Genomic DNA, 27,668 nt, shown 5'->3' on the forward strand with positions numbered 1-27,668 from the left:
GCTGGTGCTGTATACCCTAAAGACAGGACCTCACCTTGAGAGGAAAACTGGAGTGGTGTATGACGTGAGATCTACAGTGAAGATGAAATTGTTGACAAAATGAACATTGCGCAATGAATATGAGCCTTGTACTCCAGTGGATGCTATTGTTGCTCTCTTTAGCCGTTATCGGACCAAACAGTTCTGGGGACTCCCTGTTTGCAATAACAAAATATTAACAGCCACAACCGATTCTTTGATTTGGCTCCTTCGCAAACGTCCAATCTCCACAGCCGAATCCTGTCCGATCGGTTTGGCATTTCAGCAACATTACAATCCTACTTTTAGCTAATTTAAAGTTTGGCTGGAGTCAGTGGGCCAAACAGGTTCATTCAACATACGCTAGCCTCTCTTTTCCTATGTTTTAATTTCAGTCCATGATCGCAAATTAAGCCAAATGGCATGTTTCTCACCTTTGTAAACACCAGCCGAGCTGCTGCATTCTGGGTGAGCTGTAGAGGTCGGATGGCACGTGTAGGCACATCAGCCAGGAGTGAGTTGCGCGAGATGACAAGAGCCTGGACCTGCATTGCCTCCTGGGTGAGGAAAGGACGTATCCTCTTGATGTTGTGGAGGATGAATCTGCAGCAGCGATGATGACACCAAACTGCCTACTAGTCTACAGCCACGCTAGCGACTGCGTGAGGCTGTAATGTTCATTAACTGTTGTATAAATCAACTAAAGTACTAGAGAAATTTTGAAATTTTGATGATGACGCTAGATGAAAAGTCAGGGGTAACCAAAGTTCACAAAGACCGCGAACGTCTGCACTAAATTGCATAGTAATCAACCCAACAGTGTGCGGAGACATTTCACTTTGAACCTTTGGGGAACATGAATGTTTGTACCAAAATTTGTGCCAATCCATCTAGTAGATTTTGAAATATTTCACTAAGTAAGTGGAAACCTTGACCTGCTGGTGGCACTAAATGGAAAGTCAGCGATGCGTATATTAACCATGAATATCTATGCCAAATTTCATGGCAGTCCATCCAAAGCAAATATGGTGCATTTCAACACTTGTGAGTCAAAATCAAGACCAACTTTCTCCCAGACTTCATATATAATTTAGTGAAATGATAATCAATGAGTTAAACCCTGATGATCAGGATGCTGTTTTTACACCCGCTCATCCAAGTTGCAGGGTTTTCCCAGTTTGGAAACTGTGCTGCCCCATTTCAGGTTGTGTGAAGGACTCCCACAGGTACTCATTAGTATTGTTTACTTGTGAACCCAAAGGGGCCATGTTGTCTTCTAATCAGAGATTTTACAACACCTTCTACACTGTGGCACCGTTTTTCCACACATCTGTGATCTTATGAAGAAATATTCCAGGTCAACACTTGCACTGAATTAATGTACAGTGTTTCAGTATGGGAACTTGTATGTTAGTTGATGCTCAAATAAACAGTAAGCTCAAGTCTGTGGTGTTCAGATGCCCCAGTTATTTCAATATTAATTTGAAAATGCATCTATTGTATCAGGATTTCACTGTTAATGTCCATCATGACTGAGACAATCAATTAGTTTCAGCATGCGTGCTGGTTAACAAATGAGGCAGTGTATGCTGAGTTCAAGATGCAGTGACCAAAATATTGAATGCTGCATAAGATTTCATGGGAAAAAAATCAATAACCGTCTTATTATGCCATGTCATGAAGCCTTATGTCATGAAGCCTCACAGCCTGAAGTAAACCTACCACAGCAATACTTTCTTCAGAGCCAACAGAAGACACACAAAGACAGAAGACACAGAGGGAAAACAGCCCGGGAGGGTTTTCAGTGTCTCCAGGAAGATACACGTAATCAGGGGGATGGATGCTGAAGGGCTTGATTGGGGGTTGAGAACTCAAAGCTCATGCATGCACCTATTTTTTGAACAAAAAGAAAAGTGCAAATAAGGCGAGTTGAAGACATTTTAACCGATTTGGTGCCACTTTCTAATAAGGCTGACTTTATAAAGGGTTTATAAGTTGTAGCAAAAGAAAAACCCCAGGAAACCCATACATTCATATTAGTACCTTATAATCTATAAGAATTCATAAATTACTTATTAACCCCTAATAAAACCATTCATTATGACTGACAAACCCTTTGTGATGTTATTGAAAAAGAAAACATAACTCAGTTGTGCATAATAATTTTGGCTTTATAAACTAACAGGTAGGCAACTCTGGGTCACCACCGAAAATGTATTTATTTACCGTTAATAAAGCCATTAGTCATAACTAATAACCAATAATATGACCAGTTATTGGTTAAAGCTTGGCGCTATTAATTTATTAAGAATGAAAATATATGACAGTGCAGTTGTATGTAATAATTTTGGCTTTATATACTGTATTTCCAGACATCTCGGGGTCATCACCAGCAATGCATCTAATAAGCTTTCATAAATCCATATAACATATTTGCTATTAATTACAACTTATAAACCCTTGATATAATGGCTGCATTATTAGTAAGTAGTGCTAACGATTTACAGGAAGTGAAAATATGTGGCAACTCAATTGTACATAATCATTCTGGCTACATTTTTGCCCCAAGTCGCTGCTGCGTGTTAGGTGTATCATTTGAGTGTGTAATTTCCGACAGCAAGTGAATGCAGCACGGAGGTAGAGCGGGACTGCGCGAGCCACCCCTCCTCCTCCTCCTCCTCCTCCTCCTCCCCCCTCCTAACCCTCCCACCGCGCGTGTGCCCGCCGGAGAGGGCGCGCGCACGGGAGGTGGCGGGGGGTTGTGCTCGCTCTTGCTCTCTCTGCTCTCTGACCCCAGTGGCAGCTCCGACTCACTGCACTCCGGCTCCCCCTCCGTCAGACCGAGGCTGCGCTCTCTCTCTCTCTCTCTCTCTCCCTGTTGTCTGTCAGTGTCTCTCGCCCTCATCTCCGGCTCTCTCTCCCTCGCTCTCTTGTCTGGTTTCTTTCCACAGGAGCCAGCCGAGATCCCGCCGGGTCGAAGGTTCTGCCCTACCCGCCCAGACTGCCGCAACCCCCGGACGGCCGAGTTCGAACCTGCCCGCTCCCCTGTTGCTGCCGCATGGACCCGCGTCCCTCCGCCGCCGCTGCTGCTGCTGCTGCCGCCACCGCCGCGTAGAGGGCGACCCCGACCCGACACTCTTTCTCCGGCCAGATAAAAAACGCACAAATAAAACCCACACGACGAAGGTAGAGCAACCTTTCCGCTTTGCTTTGAGAACCGAAGAGGGAGGGAGGGTAGAGAGGGGAGACGGGGAGGAAAAAAGAAATTCCTGACACAAAGCCGTCGGTTAAAAGGTGGCTTGTCATTTACGAGGACGAGCAAGAGGTTAGCGCGGCGGTGCTGTGACACTGGCCACCTTTGGGTGTTTTTTTATTATTCCAGGAGCAGAGTTCAGGATCGCACGGACCTTTCTTTTTGTATACATTTCTGCAAGCGGCAGTGTTCACAGCAAGCGGCGCATAGCACACATCGTGTATATTATGCATGGTATCAGAAAGGGTCAATTTATTCGCCTTTACCCCCTCTGCTTACCGGAGTGATTTCCACTCGTGAAGTTAGCTATATGGTGTGTATCTGGACTCTGCATATATATTCACCGACTGGACTGACAATGTGTGCGTGCACCGCCGTTATGGAAAAGCAACCCAGTGCGAAGCTACAGCCTGCATAATAAAAAAAAAAACCCCACTGCCAGGGCAGGTTTTTAGCAGGCTAAGCTAGAGAGCTAGTTGCTGCTACTGTAGCCACAAGGTAGAGAAAGACAGGCGAGTTTCAGCAGCCCGAAACACACACACGCACACACACCGTCTGCACACGGCGAGGAGCCCGTGGAGCATGCTGCACAGAAACCCGTCCTTAGTTTTTCGGCCTACATTTGCAAAAAAAACAACAAAAAGAGAGAGAGCACATTTTGCGAGAAGCAGCAACAGTAACTTCAGATTTTAGATTTTGCCTTGGGGGAAATGATTGCTGAGGTGAAGTGTGTGCAAGGCGCCTAACGGGGCAGCTTTTTAATTTAAGTGAAATCTTTTTTTTTTTTATCCTTTTTTTTTTGTTTGTTTTTTGAAGGCCCAGGAAGATCTGCAAACTTGTTTCTCGTGCAGCCAGCCGCAATGATTCATTGGAGTTGGAATAATGTCATTTTAACTTTGCAATGTAAAAAAACAAGGAAGACTTGGGAGTGTTTAGTGGAGCTGCTTAAACTATTTGCAGGATTTGAGTTTACCCACCTTTTTTTTTGTTTGTTTTTGGGGTTTTTTATAGGCTGGCATAAATCTTTCTGACTTAAATTCATTGGACATATCATAGGAAGTAGCATCCAGCTGACCCAGAAAACATAAATCAATGCTTTTGTGCTTTTTACTCACCACTGCATCACAGGATTTAACCATCAAGTGAACTCTGGAGCTGCTGATTACCCTCCAAAAAAAAAGAGAAAGATGACACACTTGTTAAATTGAGGGCAATTTTTTCCTTCCCCCCCCCCCTTTCCTCTTGTGCTCCTGGCTGCATCAGGAGGTCTGGTATAAAAAGCCTGTCAAGCCCACAGTGGCCACTTTACTATCAGTCAGGGAGGTCAGACAGGAGGGAAGCTCAGGGTGCAAGGAGACACACACACACAGCGAAGCCCGGTGAGTGAGCGAGCTCTCGAGATGCAAAAACACACTTGTTGTGCAGCATTTTAGCTGCTTTTCCTTCCAGAATTTAAGGAGTGGAAAGTGTGTTTTTTTTTTTTTTTTTTTTTTTTTTTTTCAAACCTGATTTTGTCTTAGTTGTACGGTTATGCAAAGATACCAGTTCAGCTGGCAGATTAATTGTTACTGGTTCATTTCAGAATTAGAGCACCAGGCCTGGAATTAAAAAGAGCAGAACTTTGCTTTATTTTTGTGTGTTTTTGGGGGGTAATAGTCAGCGGGGACTCAGACCTGTTTTGTGCATGCATTGTGAAGGCATTGCAACAATTTGATCACAACCTGCTGCTTTTTTTTTTTTTTTGGTTTAATTTCAACAGGCTAATGCCTTAGAGGCCATGCCTGCAGTCATTTTTACATTTGAATATATTACTTTGCATTAAAACCAACCGGGTTATGAGCAGCAGAGCAGCAATTAAAAACCTGCCTTCCAGATTGTAAATTGTCGCCTTAACAGTCCAGTGTTTAGTTTTTGAAAGAATTTTTATTCTCACAACGAAATGCCATATTGTTTGAAAAGGTAGAATAAATCTGCTAATTATGTTGAAGTTGCCTCACTGCATTTTTCTAATTAGGATTTTATGAAGAATGGTTTGATGAGCTGTTCCAGGAGTCTTTCTTCCAAAATCAAATTGTGACAGCAAAAACCAGTTCTGCTTCTCTTTGTGCTCTTTGAAACCAAAGACGAAAACTGTAATTGCAGCATACAGAATATATGAACATTGTGATTACAAATGATTAGGGAAAAAGCTCCTCTCCTTACTTGATGTGTGCTCTGTTTGTGTATTTCCACTGCTTCAAGTCATTTTAGCTCTACAAGCCACCTGTTTTTGAACAGTAAAAATGTGTATAGATTTATTCATGGATGTTTTTATGTTGGACCTTCCTACCAGTGTTTTCAGAAGTGGGTGCATGCCTTGTGGCCCTGTTTAAAGCAGCTGATGTGTGTCTCCTGTCGGTGCAGACTGCAGTGTGTCGTGGTCGAGTCGGTCGGCTGGGTTGCTGCCGCTCCTGCTACTGGGAGACTTCCTGGGCTTCTTGAGCGGCTCTGAAGGATGACCGCTGCACGGCTCGCTGCTGAATCCCGGTGAACAAACGGCGTCTCATGTCCAAACGGCGGAAGGATGGCTCATGGCAAAGTGACCATCACGGTGGACGAGTACAGCTCCAACCCCACACAGGCCTTCACACACTACAACATCAACCAGAGCCGCTTCCAACCTCCACATGTGCACATGTAAGTGCACACAATCTCACACACACACACACACACACACACACACACACACACACACACTGTGGATCACCTGCCATGAGCAACATCAACAGCATTAAGAGTATTTTTTTACCTGACAAATTAAATTTACTTGTAAATGTGTCATGCTGCCTGTTTTCAATCTTAAACCAAATATAAGGACAAATTGAATACATCCAGGTCTTTTTGATTTATTTATTTTATGACCACTTTATTTCACCTTTTTATGTTTTCAGGCTGGTTTTGTATGAAGTTTTAAACAAATTTCAGAAGAATCAATAATCTTGGCTCTGTGTGTGGGGGGGGGGCAGAAATTTAGACATTTTGAGGTGCAACAGGAAGCCAATCAAGAGCCTGTTTGGTGAGTCTTTGTTTATACTTTGATTTAATTGGATCAAGCTCAGAGGGTGTACGGTGGCCAGCAAGGACAAACTTTGAGAACAGGCAGAGACCAAAAACTGCACAAACTGTACTGTGTAACATTTACGCAAATTAAATATTACTGTTTTTGAAAAAAAATAAATAAATAAAAAATTGCAGTGAGTGTGGCAGGTGAACCATATTGTTTGAAACACCGGAGTCAAATTTTAAAAACATGCAGCATTTGCGCAAACACAATCACGCACTGAAAACGAAATGCTGTCCATGGTTCACACAGATTTGAGTAAAAGCTTTTCTGACTCAGGAGTTTTTTCTCCCTGTCGTGCGTTGCGGACAGCTCACCGCTGTTCCCTGTGGTCGCTCTATGAGACTGTTATCATTTGTGCCATGTTGTCATTGCAGTGCATGAACACTTTGTCCACGTTAGGGCGCTCTCTTTATTTATTTATCAGACCAGTTACTTAGCGTTGCTCTTGTCTGATGTGGTTACGCTCTGCCTCACATTAGTGGGTCAGAGCGCTGTGACCCGTCAGCCCTCGCCACGCACACACTCATCAGAGCGCTGTGTTTTATCTGTGGACAGATATTAACACAGAGCTGCGTGTGTCTTCTCCCAATTACAGCAGTTTTGAGCTTTTATAAAAGGTTTGAGTGATTGTTGGTTGTGGTTACATGCACAGTGTGCTTGAGAGTGTCGTGTAAAACGTTAACCTGCAGCAGGGACAGGAAGTGATTGAAGAAGAGCACCAGAGTGATGCCTGTCTGCTGTTTTCATTGTCATTATAGTGGATTTGTTTGGCACTTTATTTATTGTTTTGCTCTTTGATTGAACTCTATTCTTTGTTGGGGTAATTTTGGTTTGATTGGGTTGTTTTAGATGCACGATTATTTTTTGGAGAAAAGCCGACACACACACCTACTGCCTCACTTTCTCTTTGGCATTTTCCATATTTCAGGTGAAACAAATAAGGATAGATGAAATATTTTTGCCAAAATAATTAAATATGAAGCAAGTTGGTCGTGAGTTTACACACAAAACAACTTAAAAAGTTAATTTACACACAACGACCAGGCATTAATGTGAGGAAAATAGCCATGCACTAACTACGTAAGTGTAGTCTTTGTTATAGACAGATTGGAAAGTTTTGTAAAAACAACACTGCAATCCTCAAGTTATGACATATAATTATATTGTTGAGGGTAAAAACACAGTAAAGCTCGAAGCTTGTTTCCATGGTTAGAAAGCGAAAATGGTACTGGTGGTGGTATTCCACAGATTGTCAAGTCAGGTTTAAAAAAAAAAAACATTCAAAATGGACTCATGATTGACTGTTAAAACAACCACTTCTTTACCACGAGTTTAAAACTCCTCTCTTCCAGTTGCTTCGGAGACCCTGAAACACTGTTCCAAAAAACAGCAGCAGTTTATAAAAATATATTTTTACCCTTGAACCCCTAAATCTAAAAGGAGTAACAGTACTGCATCGCTTGTTGCATAATTATTTGTATCTCTGATCAGACTGAAATTAAAGATACGACTGAAGTTAATGTAGGCAGATTCATAAGTGGAGTTCTCTTGTTTAATTGACGCTTTGTCAGTCCGTCGTCCTGAGTGGAGGTCAGGTTGCACGTGTGCTCTGATCATCGTGTTGCGTTGAGGTGGAAGGGAAGTGGCGTCTGTACGGAGTTGAACCAATGGCAGCCGGCAGGGTTGACAGGAGTTTATTTTATGACGTGACGATGTTTAAACATCATAAAGGAGACATTTTTAGATAAACGTCAGATAAATTGGAGCTAGAGGACGATTTGGCCAGCAGTTAAAGATCTGTGCAGACTGAAGAGCTGAAAAGCAAAAGTCAACCAGCCGCACTCCCTTGCTTTGGGGAGCAACAACATCTGGCAAACGAGTTTTTTTTTGTTTTTTTTTATTTTGTTTACCTCAAACATTCAGATTTCCACAATTCTGTCTGCATAATCATGTTCATGTAAACAGGATTATTTTAGGGAGATGGTCAAATTATGGAATCGTGTAAACAGCTAAATGGGACTCTTACCTTCCTCCCGGTGTTGGCAGTGTCCACATTATTGTGCCGGGATTCCTCAGCTGCAAGCAGGGCTGCCAGCACAACGAGCGTCGGTGAATGTGGAAAAGGAGACGAGGTCACCTAGCAGTTTGTGTTACATCAGTCCATTTTAGTGGTTGACAAAGACAGCAATAAATCAGGCCAAATGCTTCAATATGAATCAAGGTTAACACATGCCAGACAGCACAGGATTCACCAGAACAGTTTCTACTTTAATGTTTGAAGAGGCTCCGTCAATTTTTGCTGTTTGACAAGGAAAATAATATAGTACAAACAGTATTTTCAGACTTTAAAACATGACAGAATGATCTCTGCAAGGTTCAGTTTTTACTGAAATTTCACCGCTTGTTTTTGGATTTATTATTATTTTATGCTTCTATGATTGACGTTGACAGGTTTTGTTTTCAGTTCCCTGGAAAGTCTTTGTATGGTTCATCGCAGCCTTTTATTCTGCTGTATTTCACCAGTTGACCATACGCGAAGGTCAGTCGGAGAAGCAGCAGAGAAACCTTACATAACACCTCTTTGTAGGAAAATGGAAACAAGCAAAGTGGGAAAAGAATGGATCTGCCTGAATTTTATGAGGAAAATCCTGAAAACGCTTAAGTTTCTAAAAGTGGATCATCATTTGTCATCTGGAGACAGTTTAGTTTTATTCCAGACGACGAAAAACAAGAACAGATTGTAGATGATGTTTGCCTAGTAAGAAAAGGTAGCTGTTTATTAGGTGTATTAAGTAAAAAGAGTCAGGCAGCAGGAGTGAAAACAAGATGCTCTGGCTTCTGCTTGTCTGAGAAACACAGCAATGAAAAATGTAAGCGTGACCGTGTGTTTTAAGGTTCAGAAATTCAGTTAAACCTCCTGAAACTTGGAACAAATAATCATGATGTTTATCTAAATAACCAGTATAATAATTTTTTGCCCATATTGTACAGTGCTGCTGGTTTTCACTGTGGTAGTTTTAGGAGGTGAAGCCCCTGTAGGAAGGGGATGTGTTGAAGCCATGGGGCCTCTCAGCAGATATGTGTTTGGATAAATACATTAGGCTGTTTCCTGGCTTCCACAGAGCCTGCAGTGTTTTACCCTGCCATTCTTAAACTCAGACTGGGAACCCCGGGATCACACACACACACACACACACACACACACACACACACACACACACACACACACACACACACACTCCTATAAGCCCATCCCCCCGCTATGTTTAAGTGCTTATAGAATACGACCTCTGTTCTGGGAAAGTAAAGGCTTGTTTAGATTTGAGAGATAATGATCCGACTTGCTTGGGGGTTCTCTTACTGCATCCACAGTATTTGGACATAAATAAAGTTGTTGCTTCGCTGAAAGCAAAGAGAGAGAGAAAAAAATCGAAATGCAGGGGGGTCGCCTGCATTTTGAAATACAATCCCTGCTCTAATGTCCCCCCACCCCAGACAGCATATTTAGATTTCTTTGATGGAGTACAGCAGCGCCTTTTGTGTGGTGTGGAAGGTATCGCTCTCTGAACCACATATGAAAACATGCATGTAGAGCATGTACACACTCATATACTCGGACTGACAAGCACACACACACACACACACACACACACACACACACACACAGTGGCAGTTACAGGCTAATGCTCAGGAACGTGACCCTGAAGTCAAAGTGGGTTTTCTTCGAAGCATGGGACGTCTCTCTCTGTCTGTAAGTGAGCGACAGACTCGGTCCAGTCCTGTTTGTGTCTGGTTTATTTTTCTGCGCCGTCTATGTTTTGGTTTTTTTTTTGGGTTTTTTTTTCTTTCTTTCCTCGGCCCCCTCATCGTCGTCTCGTGAAACGAAATGCTCAGCAACTTGGAACATATGCTTTGAGTTGGGACACTAATGGCTTCAAATCCAATTTGAGCAGGATCTGGGCCAGACTGCGGGAAGGCCAGACACACAGATGCAGACAAACTGACAAGAGAGTTGAAACTAAAAGGACTGTAGACTGGAGATCTGCTGGTGTGTTAAGATTTTTGTGAGCCCTTAAAAAGTCTAAAAAAAATCTTGAATTTAAGGAGTAAATACGTCTTAAAATGTCTTAAATCCTGTTATTGGACTCTAGAAAAAGGTTAGCGGCAAATCATATCTACAACATTTTGATACACACAGTTGAACTTAATTGCTCCTAACATTTAATTTCCTGGGGCTGTATTCTCAAAGCTTCAGAAAAATCACTTATGACGTTTTCAAAGAATTTCCCCTTAGAATTAAATCCTAGTAGGAGCTGCAACTAATGATTATTTTAGTTCTTTCAATTGATTGTTTGAAAAGGTCAGAAAATTGCAAGAAGAAGTGGCCATCATAATTTCTTACAGTCCAAGGTGATGTCTTCAAATTGTCTGTTTTGTCCTTCTAACCAGTTAAAACTGAAAGAAATTCAATTTACATTGATTGAAAACAGAGAAAAGCAGCAAATCCTCACATTTGAGAAGCTGGAAAGAGCAAAGGTTGCACATTTTTCTTTTGATAAATGACAATTATCAAAATGGTCTACAAATTATTATCAATTGACTGATTTTTTTTTTTTTTTTTTTTGTTTTTTTCAGTACAAATCTTAGTAAAGAGAATTTTTATTAATTAAGCATTTTAGCTATTCTGCTAATATGAAATATTGTTCAAAATGTGTAGGAGAACTTGAACGTGCCGTAGTAGTTTCTTAAAAAATGGCTCCATGAAGCAGTAGAGGGAGAAAAGTGATTCAAACCCTAAATACTAAGACTTAATAATAATAATAAAGACTAAAGACTTAATAAAGATCTTGATCTCAGATGTGTTGGCATTTCTCACTCAATGACTTAACTGCATTACGCCATTAACGCCTTTTTAAGAGTGTTAATTTATTTAATTCCCACCGGATGTGTGCACCATGTAAGCCAACAAAACAGAGTCAGTGGAGAAAGCCGACTTCCCCGGTGCTGCCAGGGTCTGTGATGGGAGACGACCCGGGAACGCAACCTGGTCCACCAAGTTGTTGTCCATTCCTCGCTTCCTCCAGTTTTTCTAAACGGCACCTAAATTGGGACACTGCTGAGTTAAGAGCTGTCAGAGCATTCTGTTTTTAGTTTCACAGTTTGCCTGCTTTTGCCACCAGCTTTGTTTTTGTATTTCGGGTTTGAAATCGGTCTAATGTTCTACAGAACCCTTTTCCCAACAAAATTTCTCAAATGCATCTGTGTTTAATAACACAAGGCAACTGCATAAGAACTTTGCTTAAATGAAATACAATACAATTAGAAAAATTATGTATATGATATTATAATCTGATGAAATACTAAGTAAATAACACTAAGAATCTTTCAGTACGTCACAGTTTTTGATACTTTTTTGGTTGATACTCGGACCAGTGTGTAACATTTAGGAGGAGCTATTGGCAGAAATGGAATATAATATTCATAAGTATGTTTTCATTAGTTTATAATAACCTGAAAATAAGAGTTGTTGTGTTTTCATTACCGTAGAATAACCCCTTTATATCGTCAGAGGGAGCAGGTCTCCATTCCTTGGAGGCCGCCATGTTGCAGCGCCATGTTTCTACAGCAGCCCAGAACGGACAAACCAAACACTGGCTCTAGATAGGGCCATCTGCATTTTTCGCAGCCACCGTAGTTTCTCCAACATGCTTGGAAGGGGAGGGTGAGGCGAGCTGTATTCAAATGGTTGCAAACTACAGTTTCACCGCTAGATACCACCAAATCCTACACACTGGACCTTTTTCAGGGAGAATATATCAAGGAAGGATTGGCTGCATTGATCAAAAATCTGTAATCACATGGATTGAATTTTTATGTATAACCGAAATATTTTTGAGGAAGACAAAACGGTGGCACTTGGATATCAAAGCACACAAATGTTCCGAAGTGGAAAGCCATTTCCTCTGCCTAGTCCGTTATTTTCTATATCAGGACACCTTGGAGTGTATTATCATTCTTATACCATACCCACTTACCACAAGCAAAAAGACCAGTGTTCACATTATCATCTATTTAGTGTTTGTAGTCAGTTTAACCCATTTTTAGGTTAGTTTCAGCAGTGAGAGTGAACTGGTAATGTTTCACTAAGGAGAAATAATGTTGTTGTGGTTGCCTGATTTTAGAACGGTGTAAAAACTGTTTACTGGAACAATGTGGACACTTAGCATCCGATCAAAAATTAGTATTTTCTGCGGCACAGAAGCATCACTTGAAAAACAGAGGAGATGCTGCATCCTGAAAACTTCGTGAGATTTTGGAGAACACAGTGTTAAAATGTTTTTTTCCTTTTTAGGCGGTTGTTTAAAACATCATTCACTCAAGACACCTGAGCTCAATACATTAATTTTAATGAATCCACATTTAACAAACTCCTTCTCCTCCAGATGCCTTGTTAATTATTCCCGCCCTCTGAATAATTGAGGAGCTCGTAAGTATGAATCATTTAATGACGCAGCCACCTGCATCCATGGACGTAGATATTCTGAGACAAGCTGGTGAGGAAACGGCACCAGAAGAACACGGCCTTCACATGTTCATTTGAACACCGTCCTGGTTTTTATTAATAAACTCCTCGAGAATTTTTTTTATGTGCTGTATTTCCTCTTCTTAATATAGTGGAACAGAGCTGTAAATGTGGTCGAGGAAACTGTTTGGAATTATGATTTTATAGGATGTGTTTCTGCACAGTGAGAGGAGCAGCCCCAGTTTCACAGCGGAGACCGTTGTCTGACAATGAAAATCGACATTTTTTCGCCGTCTCAATTAATGAGTTTGTTTATTAGAAGGAGGGAGGATGCTCAGCATGTTGAGTCACGTGACAGAGTAAGCCGGTCGAGGTGCTCAGATGATAATTAAACAGGACATTTCCATCTCTGTGTTGGTAATAGTAGCTTTACTGCTCATGTATTGTCCAAGAAGGGACCCTGTGTCATGTTGTGGATAAACAAGTTAAACCTTGTTTATGCAAACCCCCTCAGCAGCGGGGGTTGAAATGAAAAGATGAAAATGCTCAGATAATTGGCAATTTAATTGTGGGAAAATGTGTGTCTTTCAAACTGAAATGTGGACATATCCCCGGTGCTGCCAGGGTCTGTGATGGGAGACGACCTGGAGAGAGCAACCTGGTCCACCAAGTTGTTGTCCATTCCTCGCTTCCTCCAGTTTTTCTAAATGGCACCTAAATTGGGACACTGCTGAGTTAAGAGCTGTCAGAGCATTCTGTTGTTTTTAGTTTCACAGTTTGCCTGCTTTTGCCACCAGCTTTGTTTTTGTATTTCGGGTTTGAAATCTTTCTGAAGTTCAATTCCAAGTTTTGTCAACAGGATGTTGAAAAGCAATATATCATCTTTGGAAAACCTACAGATATCCTGTGCTGATGAAGTGACTGGGATCTAAATTTGATGTTTCCATCGCTGTTCTGTTCTGTTCCATCTCTGATCTAAAAAGCTCCCTCTGAAGTGTCGCAGTTTTTTCACCCTCTTCTCCAGCGTTAGTTCCAGCTATTAGATCTGAGATAGATACACAAACAAGGAAAAACTAAATGGTCCTCCTTTTCAAGTGGATCATTGTTTGCTTCATGTTTTGTTGTTTGAGATCTTTGAGGTGCACCAGTCGTTTGGGACGACGAAGCTCTGCTGTGTTTCCACTCCTTCCACTATTTTTCTCCTTTTGCTAAATATTGTCATCACAACTGTAAATAACATTTATTTGTCTTTGGTTCAAGAAACATAACTATTGACTTTAATGTCTGAGCTCAAACATTTGTTTTTACTTTTTTATTGCAATTTCTTAAAGTAGCAGCAGATACAAAGTCAAAAGGTTTTCACTGTTACTGTTTTACTGTAATTGTTACAATACTGTTATTAGTTTGTGGTGCAGCTACAACCTGAAGCAACCCTCCATCCAGGGTCTGTTCTTGTTTGTGGTCGTCTGGTTTAAAACCAAAGTGTCTCCAGATGACAGATGATGATCCACTTTTAGGAACTAAAACATGTTCAGGATTTTGTTCTCTAACCTTTTGTCTGATCTGTTGTTTTTTTTTGTTTTTTTTTTCTGTGTTGCTTGTTCTGATTTTCCACAGATACTTGGTGTGAGGTTTCTCAGCTGCTTCTCCACCTTTCATGCTTGTTTGTGTCACATGGTTCTGATTGGCCATTTGTAATGGAAACACTGTTCTAGCCTGGTTCCAGACCTTTGAATCTCTACCAACATTTTTTTCATTCATTCAAATAGATCACATAGGTTGGAAAAACATCCGAGCCTGTCCACTTTGTAGGCGAGATTAAAGTGGCAATATCATCTTCCTGCTCCAGAATCTGCTCCAAACAGAAAATGGTGACAAGTGTGGATGAGATAGATGATCTTTACAGTTTGCTATAGGTCGTCTTTCGGAAATAATAACTCTTAAATGGACATGTTTCCTTGATCAACATAACAAACATTAAGTTAACCAAGCAACTGCTATCTTGTGGACTGAAAATGTTGTTGTTGGGACGAATACGTCAGACTCTACTGAGAGCAAAATAACCCCCTTTCCCAAACAGAAAACCGCTAACATGAACACAATGTCTGACTGAATAATGAAGTGAAAACGAAACAGCAATTCAGTCTGATTGTCAGGCTATTGATGTACCACAATAGGACTTTTCGGGAATTGAAAACGCCGCAGTAGCCCAGAAATCCATGATTATTAATCAATTCCGCATAGAAAAACAAATGTTTACAATTAATAGTGCAGCATCATGTTTACGTCTCATCTCGCCATACCTTGTTCTATTTTCCTTCCAAACACTTTGTGGAGGAGCAGCAGTCAGGCTTCAGCTCTCCTGAGAACAAAGAGCCAGTCCCATTTCGTGGCCTTTTTGTTTCCGTCAGCCTGCCGCTGCTCGCCGGCAGGAGTGGATGGGCTTTTGTAACAGGAGAACCCTTGATTAAGTTCCCTCTCCACCCCTGACCCTGCTGCTGGAGCCCCGCGGGACGGTGGTGGTGGTGGTGGAGTTGATGGTGGTGGGGGGGTTAAGTGACAGTTGACATTGGACAGGTCTGCTGTTTTTGAGATTGAAGCCCTTTTGATGTCTTTGAGATTTTGGCATCGCAGGGCACGATCTCCTGATGATGTCACTTCCCCCTTGACATGAACTGGAGGTAAAGCTGCCGGAGCCTGCAACTTCTCAATGTGACAAGTCCTCCATTTATGCAGTTTAAAGTGTGTTTACTTTGCCTTTACTGGTAATTAGTGTTTTGTTTATAATACACGTGACTCATTTCAAAAGTCATTTTATTTCGTTTACGTAAAACTTAATGAAAGACTGTACGCTAGATGCTCTTTTTCTTTTCTGTAAGGTGTTCACAAATTGGTGAATGCATCCCACCTCAGAGATGGAGATAACGTCATTTTAATTTCCCCTGAGAATGATCAAGGAGACAGAACAGTGTTGAAGTTGTTGTCATTCTGGGGATGGGATCTTTTCCATCTTAAAAAACTAAACGGACATATTTTTTGGAACGTTTTTGCATCTGAAGCAGCTGTAAGGATTTTTTATTGATTTGATGGAAAAAGAAATGAGGGAGGATTTTCAGTAGGTTTTCATAATTCGACATCCATCTCCGTTTCTGTTTTAACAGATGCAGAATCGGCAATGTTTTAATTGGTAGGTGTATTGCTCACATTGAATTGTTTTGTTTTGTTCAGAGACCGGTTACTGTCAGGTACATGCGCTACACATCTAGAACATCTAGCTCTACACAAGTGGTATGAGGCAGATATTTGTGTATGTTACACCGACACAGGCGACGTACATTTCTTTAATTATTAACGATCATTTTTCAAAATAATATTCTTACTGCGTTAAGGGCTATGTGTAAATTTTACTTTTAGGTATATAAACAAGCTTTTCTACAAACCCTCTCTGCCACTTACCAAAAGAAGCCACAAATGTTGTCTAAACACAAGAAGCTGTACAAGAACTTTGCCTAACAAAGTAGTCCAAAACTGGCAAAAAATTTTGATTTTAAGAATAACAGCAAGATTATGAATCTGACATTTGTTGCTAGCCTACATACTTATACACGGTTTTCAGTAGTTATTGCTTGCTACCAACCCAGTATTGAGCGATAACTTCAAGCAAAGCGTCAAGTAAAAGTTGTCATGCTTTTTTTTTAATGTGTACTCTCTCTATCATGAGTGGTGTTGTCTGTTCAGGTGAACACTATTCCACTAGTTTATTCTCCCAGCAGTCTGCTGGTTGGAGTTTGGCCCCGGGGGCCACGTAGAGCTTGTCTCCTCAGCCTTCCTCCCATCAGCCCTGCAGCCAGGCAGACTGTCAGCAGCACAATTAAGGGCTGTGCCATAATGAAAGGGGCATTAGCAGAAGCAATTTATTTCCCAGCGCAGTGCCGGAAGGTTTCTCTGGTGCTGATATTCCAACGCAGGCTTTGTGTGCCTTACTCTGCTATTATGGGAGGGATGAGGAGGACGGACACTGCCTGAACAAATGGAGTAAAGGGGGAGAGAGGGGGGAGGCATCAAGGCAAAAGGCCATCATTCACCATTATTTAAAATCTCTGATTGCATTTGAATATTTTTTACAGTGTATTGTGTTTCTTTTAATTTTTTCCTTCCTCTCTTGAATTTCCATCATTCTGCATCTATATTCTCTTTGTGCTTTTGCCCCTTATTTCCTGTTGGCTTTTCTTGTTTGCTTGTTCTTGTCTCCCACCTTTGCCTCTTTCTCCACTCCCTTGTGCACCCCACCACCACCACCACCACCCTCCGCTCTGTTATTCCTGTGTTCATTTTGTTCCTCTGAAGTTTATTGAATTAGCGCAGACAGCTGAAATGCAGAAGATAAGAGAGGCGCTCTCTCTGCTCCTCTCAGAAAAATGGTATTGCACCGTGGATGAGTGAGCGGTGGGTTTGTTTGTGTGTGTGTGTGTGTGTGTGTGTGTGTGTGTGTGTGTGTGAGAGAGTCTATTGGCGGGGGAGGGGAACTGATGCAGAGGTTATAGACAGAGGAAATGGGGAGCATTGTGTTTTGATGTTTCTCCTGAAAGAGCAATAAAGACAGTGTGAGCTCAGTGGAAGAACAGTAGCTATTTTGTCTCCATTTCAGCTGTGATTATCTTTGAAATGTACTATTCTTTTAGCGTAGTGGACACGCAAACATCAAATTTTCTCTGACAGTCTTTGCTGTGAAGTTCGACAAGGAGGCGGTGAAGTACAGAGGTCCATTAACAGTCATTAATCAGCTGCTGTGATTTTAGTTCTGGTCATCAAAGCTGTGTTTTGTCTAGAAATAGTCTTCTTTCTGTCAGCACATCCTGCTCAGTTCAATAAGAAAGGTTTAAGTCACAAAGAAACTAACTTTAACTTTGGTAACTGATTGTCTGCATTGTGATATTTGGCATCGACTATCAAACAGAAATAGTGAAAAATGCTGATATAAATTATAAGAAACAAACCAAAGTAAAACAATGAATCTGCAAATCCTCACATTTGAGAAACTGGAACCAAAGAATGTTTTGCCTCTTTCTTGTTAAATGACTTGTTGTTGATACATTTTCTGTTAATCAATTCATGTATTAGTTGACAAATCGTTTCAAGCATTAAAAACATATTTTTGGTGGTAACACCATGCTACCAGAAGCAAACTTAACATTTCCAGGCAGTAATTCCATGACACAGTTTCCTCTTTCTTGAACATTGTGGTTGTGTACTAAAAAAAACAACCTCTCTCCTGATCCTGTTACACACTGAAATGTGTCAAATTCAGGAAGCAAGATGTCATGGAAATTCTGTTTGACTGGATGAGAACTGCTGGTCATGAATATTAAAATCATGACCGAACGGTAACCTTTGTACGGTGCAGTATATACAGTGGTGTGAAAAAGTGTTTGCCCCCTTCCTGATTTCTTATTTTTATGCATGTTTGTCAGACTTAAATGTTTCAGATCATCAAACAAATTTAAATATTAGTCAAAGATAACACAAGTAAACACAAAATGCTTTTGCAAAAGATTTTAAATGAAGGTTGTTATTATTAAGGGAAAACAAAATCCAAACCTACATGGCCCTGTGTGAAAAAGTGATTGCCCCCTAAACCTAATAACTGGTTGGGCCACCCTTAGCAGCAACAACTGCAATCAAGCGTTTGCGATAACTTGCAATGAGTCCTTTACAGCGCTGTGGAGGAATTTTGGCCCACTCATCTTTGCAGAATTGTTGTAATTCAGCCACATTGAAGTGTTTTCGAGCATGAACTGTCTTTTTAAGGTCATGCCACAGCATCTCAATAGGATTCAGGTCAGGACTTTGACTAGCCCACTCCAAAGTCTTCATTTTTGTTCTTCTTCAGTCATTCAGAGACCCCACAACAACGTACAAAGAACTGCAGGCCTCACTTGCCTCAGTTAAGATCAGTGTTCATGACTCCACCATAAGAAAGGGCCATGTAGGTTTGGATTTTGTTTCCCCTTAATTGCAAAATTAACAGGATTGCATCATGGTATTTTGAGGATGATTAATTGTGCTGCATGTGGTGTGTGAAATAGTCAACATACAATGAATGAATTATATTTGTCTTTGCAGTTGCACACACACAAAGTCACTGCCTATTGAGTCAGGTTGACTCCAGCTTTGTCTTTCTGATGGCCTGTGAACTAGTGAGTGAGTCTTGATCCTGTTTGTCATGTATGGACAGGTCAGCTGTAGTTGATTAGCAGTGTATTTCTACATTTCCCCCTTTGACCCTGGTTGTTTTAGGTGGCTATGTCCCCGCTGGTGGCCTTATTGATGATAAATCAATAGCAGGACGACTCCATTAACAATGAAGGAGCAGGAAGGTAGCAGGTGGCGGCAGGTATAAAATGGACAGACACCCGGACAAGACTGTGATTGTGATGATGTGTTTCTGTCTGAGACAAGTGGGCAGCTCAGAGGTCGTTGACCCCATTAACCCTGCCAGGACTTTAAGGGGGTTAGAATATTCATCCCAGTCTTAATATACTATGTTACACTACAAGTAAGTAAGATTTGTGGACACCCCTGTCCACATACTTGTGCACTTTTGGTCTTCGACTATTTTTCATGATTTATTTTTGTTCCAGTTAAGGGGAATCTTAATTCTACAGCATACAGTGATATTTTAGACAATGGTGTGCTGCCAGCTTTGTGGCAACAGTTTGGGGAAGTCCCTTTCTTGTTTCAACATGACAATATCCACATGCACAAAGTTCCCAGTTTGATGTGGAAGAACTTGACATAGAGTCAACCCCATCTCAATAATTTTGGGATGAGCTGGAACACCGAACCTGAGCCATCAACTTGTTGCAAAATGGGAGCAAATCCCTGCAGCCAGGTTCCAGCGTCTCTCACAAGACTGGAGGCTGTAAAAGCAGCATATTAATGCCCATGGTTTTGGGATGACATATTGGTGTAATGTTCAGGTGTTCGACTTCACATTGTTTTATTGATTGTTCACATACTTTTGAAGCACTTTGAGTAGTCAGAAAGACTAGAAAGGCGCTATAAAAGTACAGTCCATTTACCATTTGCCGTGTAGTGTGTATATACAAAATACTGTAGAGCTCCCTGTTATATTAACTATATACATTATATACTATTTATAGCATTTGTACAGTATAATGGAGTGTGGAATAACACAATTTCTATAGATGAAAACAATTTTTTTCTTTTCCAAATACAACAAACATTTGTCTGCAGATCAGTTAACAAAAATGTTACAGGGCTGACCTCAGTACATCCAAACACATCCCTTAAAATTTTAAGTTTTAAGTATAAGAGCTCAATGAGTTGATGTAGATGGTTGACAAAGGGTGTGTACACATTCAGAGAGGAAAAACATGGGTAATATTTAGATAGCAGTGCTGTCTCAACTAAAGACTCCTTAGGATTTACAGTCTCACCTGCCTAATGTCTCTGTTTTTTGTTTTTTCTTTGTTTTTTTTTATAAAATGGTGGATTTCACAGTTGAAATCATTGCAAGATTAGTTCTGCAATGGTTCCTTTGGTCAGGTCTTATTAACACATTAGAGGTATACATGAAGTTATCTCTTGTGATGGATAGCAGGGCTTAAATGTAACTAATACTGAAATGTATGATAAGAGCTGTTTAGCTGGACAGGTTTTTGGCCGCGCAGCAAACAGCCACCGCCTGTTTTGGATGCAGTGAAGACTTTTCAGAAAAAACTTGAGGAAGTGTTGCAATCAGTCACAATGATTATGTGGTTTCCTTAAAGAGCTCGACGAGTCAGAGAGTGACATAGATGGCGACCTTCTTATCTGCTGCGAGTAAAGTGTCACGTTTGAAGAAGCAAGCTCAGGCTGAACTTTGACCCCGTTTACTTGTGTGTTTTTCCAAAAGGCCACAGAGCCAAGTGTGCTCCGTCAAATTGATTATCCTCCTACAGACATCAGAGAGCACTCCTCCCTCCCTCCCTCTGTCTCTCCTACGCTGATTTATACTTCTCTCACTGTTACTCTCTTCTATATTACACATGAAACCAATAACTGTACGTTTTCAATCCAGTTTTCCAGGATTTTGTTGTGTTTGTAAATGTAATAATTTACCTTTTGTGCTTGATCTGCAAGCATTTTTAGGGCAAAGCACCTCAAGCTTGGCAGTCTTATTTTAGCATTATTATAAATATGCTATTTATGTGATTTATGGAGGCTTCAGGCTCTTTTATATTATTACTAAAGGCTCTAATGCTAATGATCACATCATAAAATGATTTTGAAGTGTGTAATTTTCAATTCACATAAAAGTCCTTGTTGAATTTGCCCAGTAACATTTGTATCTGAGGAATTACTTCAGATGTTAAAGCAGCACAGAAATCCGACATTTTTTGAGAAACAGAACATGCACAGTGAAAAAGAACAAATTGGCTTGATGAATGAAAATTGCTTTTGTTCCCAAATGTGGAACAGCATCTGTGAATTTTGTAATTAAAAACACAACAAGAGCATGACAGTAAGAATAAAAACAGGATTGTTTGGCTGGTGTTAGCTCAAGAAATACTGCACTTTATGATCAAAGTGAAAATGAATGTTAAGTTGCAGAAGTGCAATAATATCATTTTGTTTCCTAAAATGGATACATATAACTGTGATTAACAATCATGGTTTTGAGCAAAGATGTTAAAGCTAATTTCTGCTGTGATGTTGCAGCTGTAGGTGAGGAGAAGTTGATGCATTGAGGTTTCTCTGCTGAAGGATCACAGACGTTTCTTCATCCAGCAGATATTTCTGCTGCCACAGACCTCGGTTTTGTGTCAGCTCCAATGTCATGGCGGATTTGAGAGTGTGCTCCTGCCCTCCTCGAGCGCATTAGCATTTCTCCTCTCCCCCACTCTTTTCCCTCCTCAGTCTACCCTCTGATGTCATGCCGAAGCTCAGACATGTTAACACGAACCTCCATGCTAACACAGTTCAGTCCGTCACTGGAGAATATTCTTTTACCTGCTGCTGGAGCATAAAAAGCCTTTTTAATTTTCACTGTCTCCGTTTACAATAGGTCACAGGCCTCTGCTGCACTGCTGAACTCCTGTATATATTACTAATGAACCTCTGGATTGTTATACAGTCATGTGTTAACAGGAAAGACAGGGGCCCTCTCTCTTTGTGTGTATGTGTGTTTCTGTGTGAGACCTATGCAGCATTATCATGAAGGTTTCTTGGCCCGGGCCTGTTCTAATTGATAGGGGCTGCTGGTATTTACTTACATTCTCAGGGTGGATTAAATCTCAAAGGAAAGGGGAGGAGATGGAGGTTGCTTTTCTTCTGGCTTTGTTTTAATATGCACACTTGTGTGTGTGTGCATATGTATATTTGTGTGTGTGTTTTGTCATCCCATGTGGTTCTGCACTCGACATTTCTCCATGACGAGAACTGTCGAATCCTGTAAAGCTGCATGACGTCCAGGCACCACAGAGCACCAAATCTAATCACCAGCTACACTGCAATGTATGTGTTGGTCTGCTGGCTTCAGTTAAAGTGTGTGTGTGTGTGTGTGTGTGTATGTATGTAGGAGCACAGAGACTTATTTACTGCACACAGTCAATAGTAAATATCATTATCTCTGTAGCTAGTTTTTCATTTTGTCCAGTGTGTTTTAATATGGAGTTCAGGACTGCTTGGGTAACGGAGAAGCTCGCTCTGCTCCAGTGTCTCAGAGCAAAGCTGAGATCTTCCAGCTGAAGCTGTAGAAGAGCTTTAAAGGAGGGACGGGACCAATAACCAAATACTACTGACTGTAGGCTATACGAGAAAATACAAGCCACAGGCAACAGATTAGATTCTACGATTTCTTGTTACAAACTGAAGACTGAAGTACAGACAACAAGCTATAGACCAGAGACTACAGACTGAGATTACAAATTCTGTCTACTAGCCTTGCTCCGACTGATTGGAGGCTGATCAGTGTTCATTAAAAATGAATCACAGAATGAATCTGTGGCTTTTGGAGGATTAGTTCTGAGCTGTATCAGAGTTTCGTATATCTACACAGTAAATTTTGTGCTTACTCCAATTTGAGTTACAGATCCATGAGTTTGAAGGCTTATCAGACACCAAAACACTGCACAGCGGTTAATAATGTGTAGAAGGATTTTATTGCTCTGGAAAGTTATCACAGTGGCAATAATATCTTTTTGTTGCAACATAAACAGTAGAAATATGGTGTCCAAAATTTTGTGCTAGGTTAAACTTTTTAGACGGATGACCCTGCATTTTATCGTCAGAGCCCTCTGCGTTGGCACCCCCATTGCGTCAACAGAGCTGCCTCATTCAAATGAAGGAGGGTGCTGCTTTTTTCAGGCAGTGCTGTCAGGTTTTGAGCACCCTCGTCTTGCCTCGCAGCTTCCAGTTCATCCAGTTTTGCAGAGGCAGAAACAAGACACTCCTTTGGGACTCAGGAGGCAGCAAGTATGCAGCTGCTGCTGCAGACAGTGGCTACTGATCACAGATGGTGACTACAAATGGTGATTAGACTTGGCCAAAAACAACAACAGATTCCAATTGAATTTTCAGAAAATACTACTATAAATCACAATATACAGATGGGTGACAAAAAAGGAAAAACTTAAATAAATGAATGTAGGAACATTACGCATCCAAATGCCTCGATACAAAGCAGGAGGGGTCCCTGAATGGTTTGGTGAAAATTATGTGAATCATTTTCTATGGCCTACACAGTCACCAGCTCTCAACCCGGTTGAACAGCTATTGGAGTTTTGCGCTCTCCAACACCATCACAATGACACGAAATGAGGGAATATCTTGAGCAAGAATGGTGTTCATCCCTCCAGTAGAGTTCAGAAATTTGACAAATCTATGACAAGGATCACTGAAGCTGTTCAGGGGGCTCATGGTGAACCAACACCTTACCGAAAAACCTAATGTTGTTTATCACCCATTTGTATATCATGATAGAAGATTTTATCCAGATTGCCCACCCCTACTACAGACTTCTGACACATACAGTGGCTACACGCTACCGACGGTGACCAGCTTGTCCACCGTTGTCCTACCACTAACAAGACTTTGCAGATGACTGTTCAACTCAAAAACAGAACATCAACAGATTCCTGGCTGTTTGTGAAGCTTAGAAATAGGAAAATTGCTTCCCAAATCAGACTCCTCAAATGCAATGTTGCCCCGCCCCCTCCCCCCCCTAAATAAGATTTTCTTTTGTGCCGAGGTGCCGATTTTCTCCATCTCTGTTAATGACATCTTTTCCAGTCTGAAACCTTTTGATTTCATCTACTTCTGTGGCTGGTTTCATGCCATGTTTGCGCACACATGCGAGTTAACCCTGTGTGTGTGTGTGTGTGTGTGTGTGTGTGCTTGTCAGGTTGAAGATTGCAGTGTTGATTATGTGTCTGATGTTGTCGACAGAGTGACATCCCTTCTAATGAAATAATGGTCTAGTGGCAGAGTGCTGGAAGATTGCACATTGTAGACTTCAATTACAGATTTTTTTTCCCTCTTTGCTTTCAGTCAGAAAAAAAGTGCAAGTTTTTCTTCCTTTTTAACAGACGTGCTTACATCGAGCAAAAAGGCTGAAGAAAAGGCTTTTTCCAGCCAGACTTGGGTCTAAGTGGGTTTTCTTTAGATAATGGATAGAAAGGACATGACATGCCTTAATTCACTGGCTCTTTAGCCAATCTGATGCCACAAAACAGCCATTGCCCTCCTTGTGTGCATAAATCAACCCAAGCGCTGGTTGTTTTCCAGCCCAAACTACACATTTTTCACTGTTGTAATGTCTCCTCGCTTCTTTTTCAAATTTATTTTGCACAACAAATGGTCTTTTTAAGGTTCAAGTTCCCCCTTCTGCTATCTGGTATGAAATTAGCATACATTTCCTAAAAATATGCTTCTGGATCGAGTACACCTTTTAAAATATCACAAAGAGGGAAAAGGGCATATTCTTTGAATTGCAACTATTTTTTTTTACAGAGAATAATGTTAAAAAATTATAAAATGACTAAATAAAACCAAGGGCAGACATCTCATGAATAATTGGAAAATGTCATTGCTTGCAAGATCAGTGGAGTTTGGTCTTTTTGTTGGTGATTCTGATAACATGGAATCTAATGTTACTGACAGTTGACAGTGTCATATGATCGGTAAGAAATCGGTTTCTTAGAACACTTTTTAGATTGATAGCATCAAGCTGTGCAGTGTGGGCTGGCCATAGGGATTATGAGAAAGTCACAGCTAAGGTGTAAAGTAAGTAAAATGTCTGCAAACTAAAATATTTGCTAACAACTTTGTTTCAGTAGGTTCAGTAGAGAAATCTACTGTATACTTTCTCATGAGTTGTTTAAAAGGAGAACACAGTTGTTTATAGTTACAGCCTGTTTATGTTTCTCTGATTTACATTTTCACAGTATAATTTTATAATGCATATTTCATGTGGTTGCAGTTTTCGTGTTTAAATACAGTACTCAAACATAATATGAAATTCACTGCAGTTTGTAAGGCAGCAGGTTGTTATGGGAGTATTTCCAGGCAGAGACTCTTCTTGTTGTGTCAGGTGATTTACAGATTAAAGCATAACAAAATGTAGCACTGATATGAAAACAGTTAATTCAACACAGTAAAACAGGTATAAGTCATTGATTATCTTGGTACGTGAAGCTGTTAATACTGTTCAAAGAAACACGTCGGCTTTTGAGGGAGGAAAACAAGCCCTGGTAAAGAAACAATCCTAATTAGGGCTGGACAAACTGGACTGAGTTCAGTGAAACTGAGTCACCGACATTATACATCTCGACCCAGCAATGCATAAGTCACTGATATTACAGTTTTCTTTTTCGTTTTGTTTTTTACGGTTTATGTTTTCTAACCTTTATTGAAAGCGACGGCAAAGACAGACAGGCAACATGGCGTGGGAGAGGGGGATGCCATGTAACTCAAACCAGGCAATGTTGTGATCATATGATGTGCATCTTAATCACAAGGCTACTAGGATGCCCTATATTACAGTTTTCAGTAAATAAATAAAAGACATAATGAATAGCTTGAGTTCAACCAATTATCCCACAATCCAGAAGATTAGAATCTTTAACTTGTCAGAATATAATTAATCTAAATAAATATATCAGAATTAAGAAGCCACCACTGATGAATTGCAAAATACTTTGGTAACTGTCTCATTATTGAGGTAAATGTGACAGTTTGTCATGACGTAGAGTTAAAGGCTCATTGTCTCTCAACAGCTCCCTCTGTGTCTCTGTCTTTTCAGGGTGGACCCCATTCCTTATGACACTCCCAAGCCAGCAGGACACACCAGGTTTGTGTGTGTGTCAGACACACACTCGCGTACAGACGGCATCCAGATGCCCTACGGCGACGTGCTGCTGCACATGGGTGACTTCACCGAGCTGGGCCTGCCCTCCGAGGTTAAGAAGTTCAACGACTGGCTAGGTACTAAGCTGCTTAAGACACACATTCATCCACACGCTGCTGGATGCACGCATTGTTTTCACATTCACACAACTGACATGCACAGGCTCTCGTGAGCAGGGTGACGGGCAAGGACACGAGACATGTTGCATGCATAACCAGTAACTGGACCACACAATGACCCCCCTCCCCCTTGTTGACCTCACAAATGCTGTGCTAAAGTGTCCAGTTTAACCCTTCTGACCTAACACCCTGGCTCTGTTAACCTTTGACCTCTCTCTGTGGCCCCATGCTGTGTGTGTATGTGTGTTCCAGCAGCCAGTGTTTCATCTCTAGTCCCTCCAGGCGGGAGCTGAAGGGACTAACCCCGTCCCTCTAATGTAGTCATGTTTCACACACATAAAAAAACCCACACATACAGTCTTAGATTCCCTCTCACAAAGTGCATAAATCAATAAGTGCCACCCACCACACTAGCCTTTAACCTTTTAAGACATTTGAATTCTTTTGTCTGTTTCAATCGTTTGTACTTGCCTGTTCATCAGCCCTAAGCAGGTGAGACAAAACAACCTCCTGAAATTTAACGGTAGGAGCACAATGTCTAAAAGACAGTCTACGAGACTGAACGCAAAGCAAATTTTAGAGGCATTGCGATTGTATATAAAGTCAATCGAAAGACGTCTGCATGAAATGAAAATATTTAAACTCAAGGGGAAATTTGTGCGTGTCCCGAAGCCCTATAACTCCAGTTCATGAACATACGGAGACAAGTAAAAAGGAGAGACACTGAAGGAAATTACTGGAAGAACTGGAGTTTCTCATGAGTTCCCCCACACAAAATTGGTGTGCATGATGCTAGCTAGTTACACCTAAATAAGGACTGCCAAAACAATCCAGCAGCCGAGGGGACAATTCACTTTGTGTTCTATCTGAACACACCTCTTCACTTTTCTCTCAATCGTCTGGCCTAGGCACAAAAAAGTGGATGGAAAGTGGAAAAGAGGATGACGGAGGACACATCACAAGATACAGGAAGTGGTTTGATGTTGAAAAAGCATAAAAGGGAATTGATGATCTGAGATTGGCAGCAACATTTGCCTTCAAAATCCATGTTCAATGCTGACTCAAGACATACTTTTACTTTTCTACTGGGAGGGAAGGATACCGTTCTAGTGAAAATGTTTCTCATTTAACCATGATGAAAACTAAGTTCACTTTGTTAGACTTAGACTAAACAGTGAATAATTACAACTATAGAGTGTCAAAAGTGTAGAAGAAAACTTTTTGAAAGAGTCATATTTTCA

The 27,668-nt window shown here is 40.9% G+C and overlaps 1 protein-coding gene across 4 annotated transcripts in view; it reads left to right on the forward strand.

The window, feature by feature from the left end:
- Positions 1-2,749: 2,749 nt before the first annotated feature.
- mpped2a (metallophosphoesterase domain containing 2a) overlaps positions 2,750-27,668 on the forward strand; it is a 71,488-nt gene continuing 46,569 nt past the window's right edge. Inside the window, exons 1-3 of one of the 4 annotated variants that reach the window (XM_044221367.1) lie at positions 2,750-3,204; positions 5,675-5,947; positions 26,204-26,385. In XM_044221367.1, coding sequence (XP_044077302.1) covers positions 5,835-5,947; positions 26,204-26,385 — 295 coding nt within the window. In that variant the 5' untranslated portion in view covers positions 2,750-3,204; positions 5,675-5,834. Of the gene's footprint in view, positions 3,205-3,321; positions 3,344-3,385; positions 3,585-3,639; positions 4,651-5,674; positions 5,948-26,203; positions 26,386-27,668 lie in introns of those variants that run through there. The other 3 variants (XM_044221628.1, XM_044221542.1, XM_044221457.1) reach the window with 3 other exon arrangements.

This window comes from Siniperca chuatsi, linkage group LG1, assembly GCF_020085105.1.
Source record: "Siniperca chuatsi isolate FFG_IHB_CAS linkage group LG1, ASM2008510v1, whole genome shotgun sequence".
NCBI lineage: Eukaryota > Metazoa > Chordata > Actinopteri > Centrarchiformes > Sinipercidae > Siniperca > Siniperca chuatsi.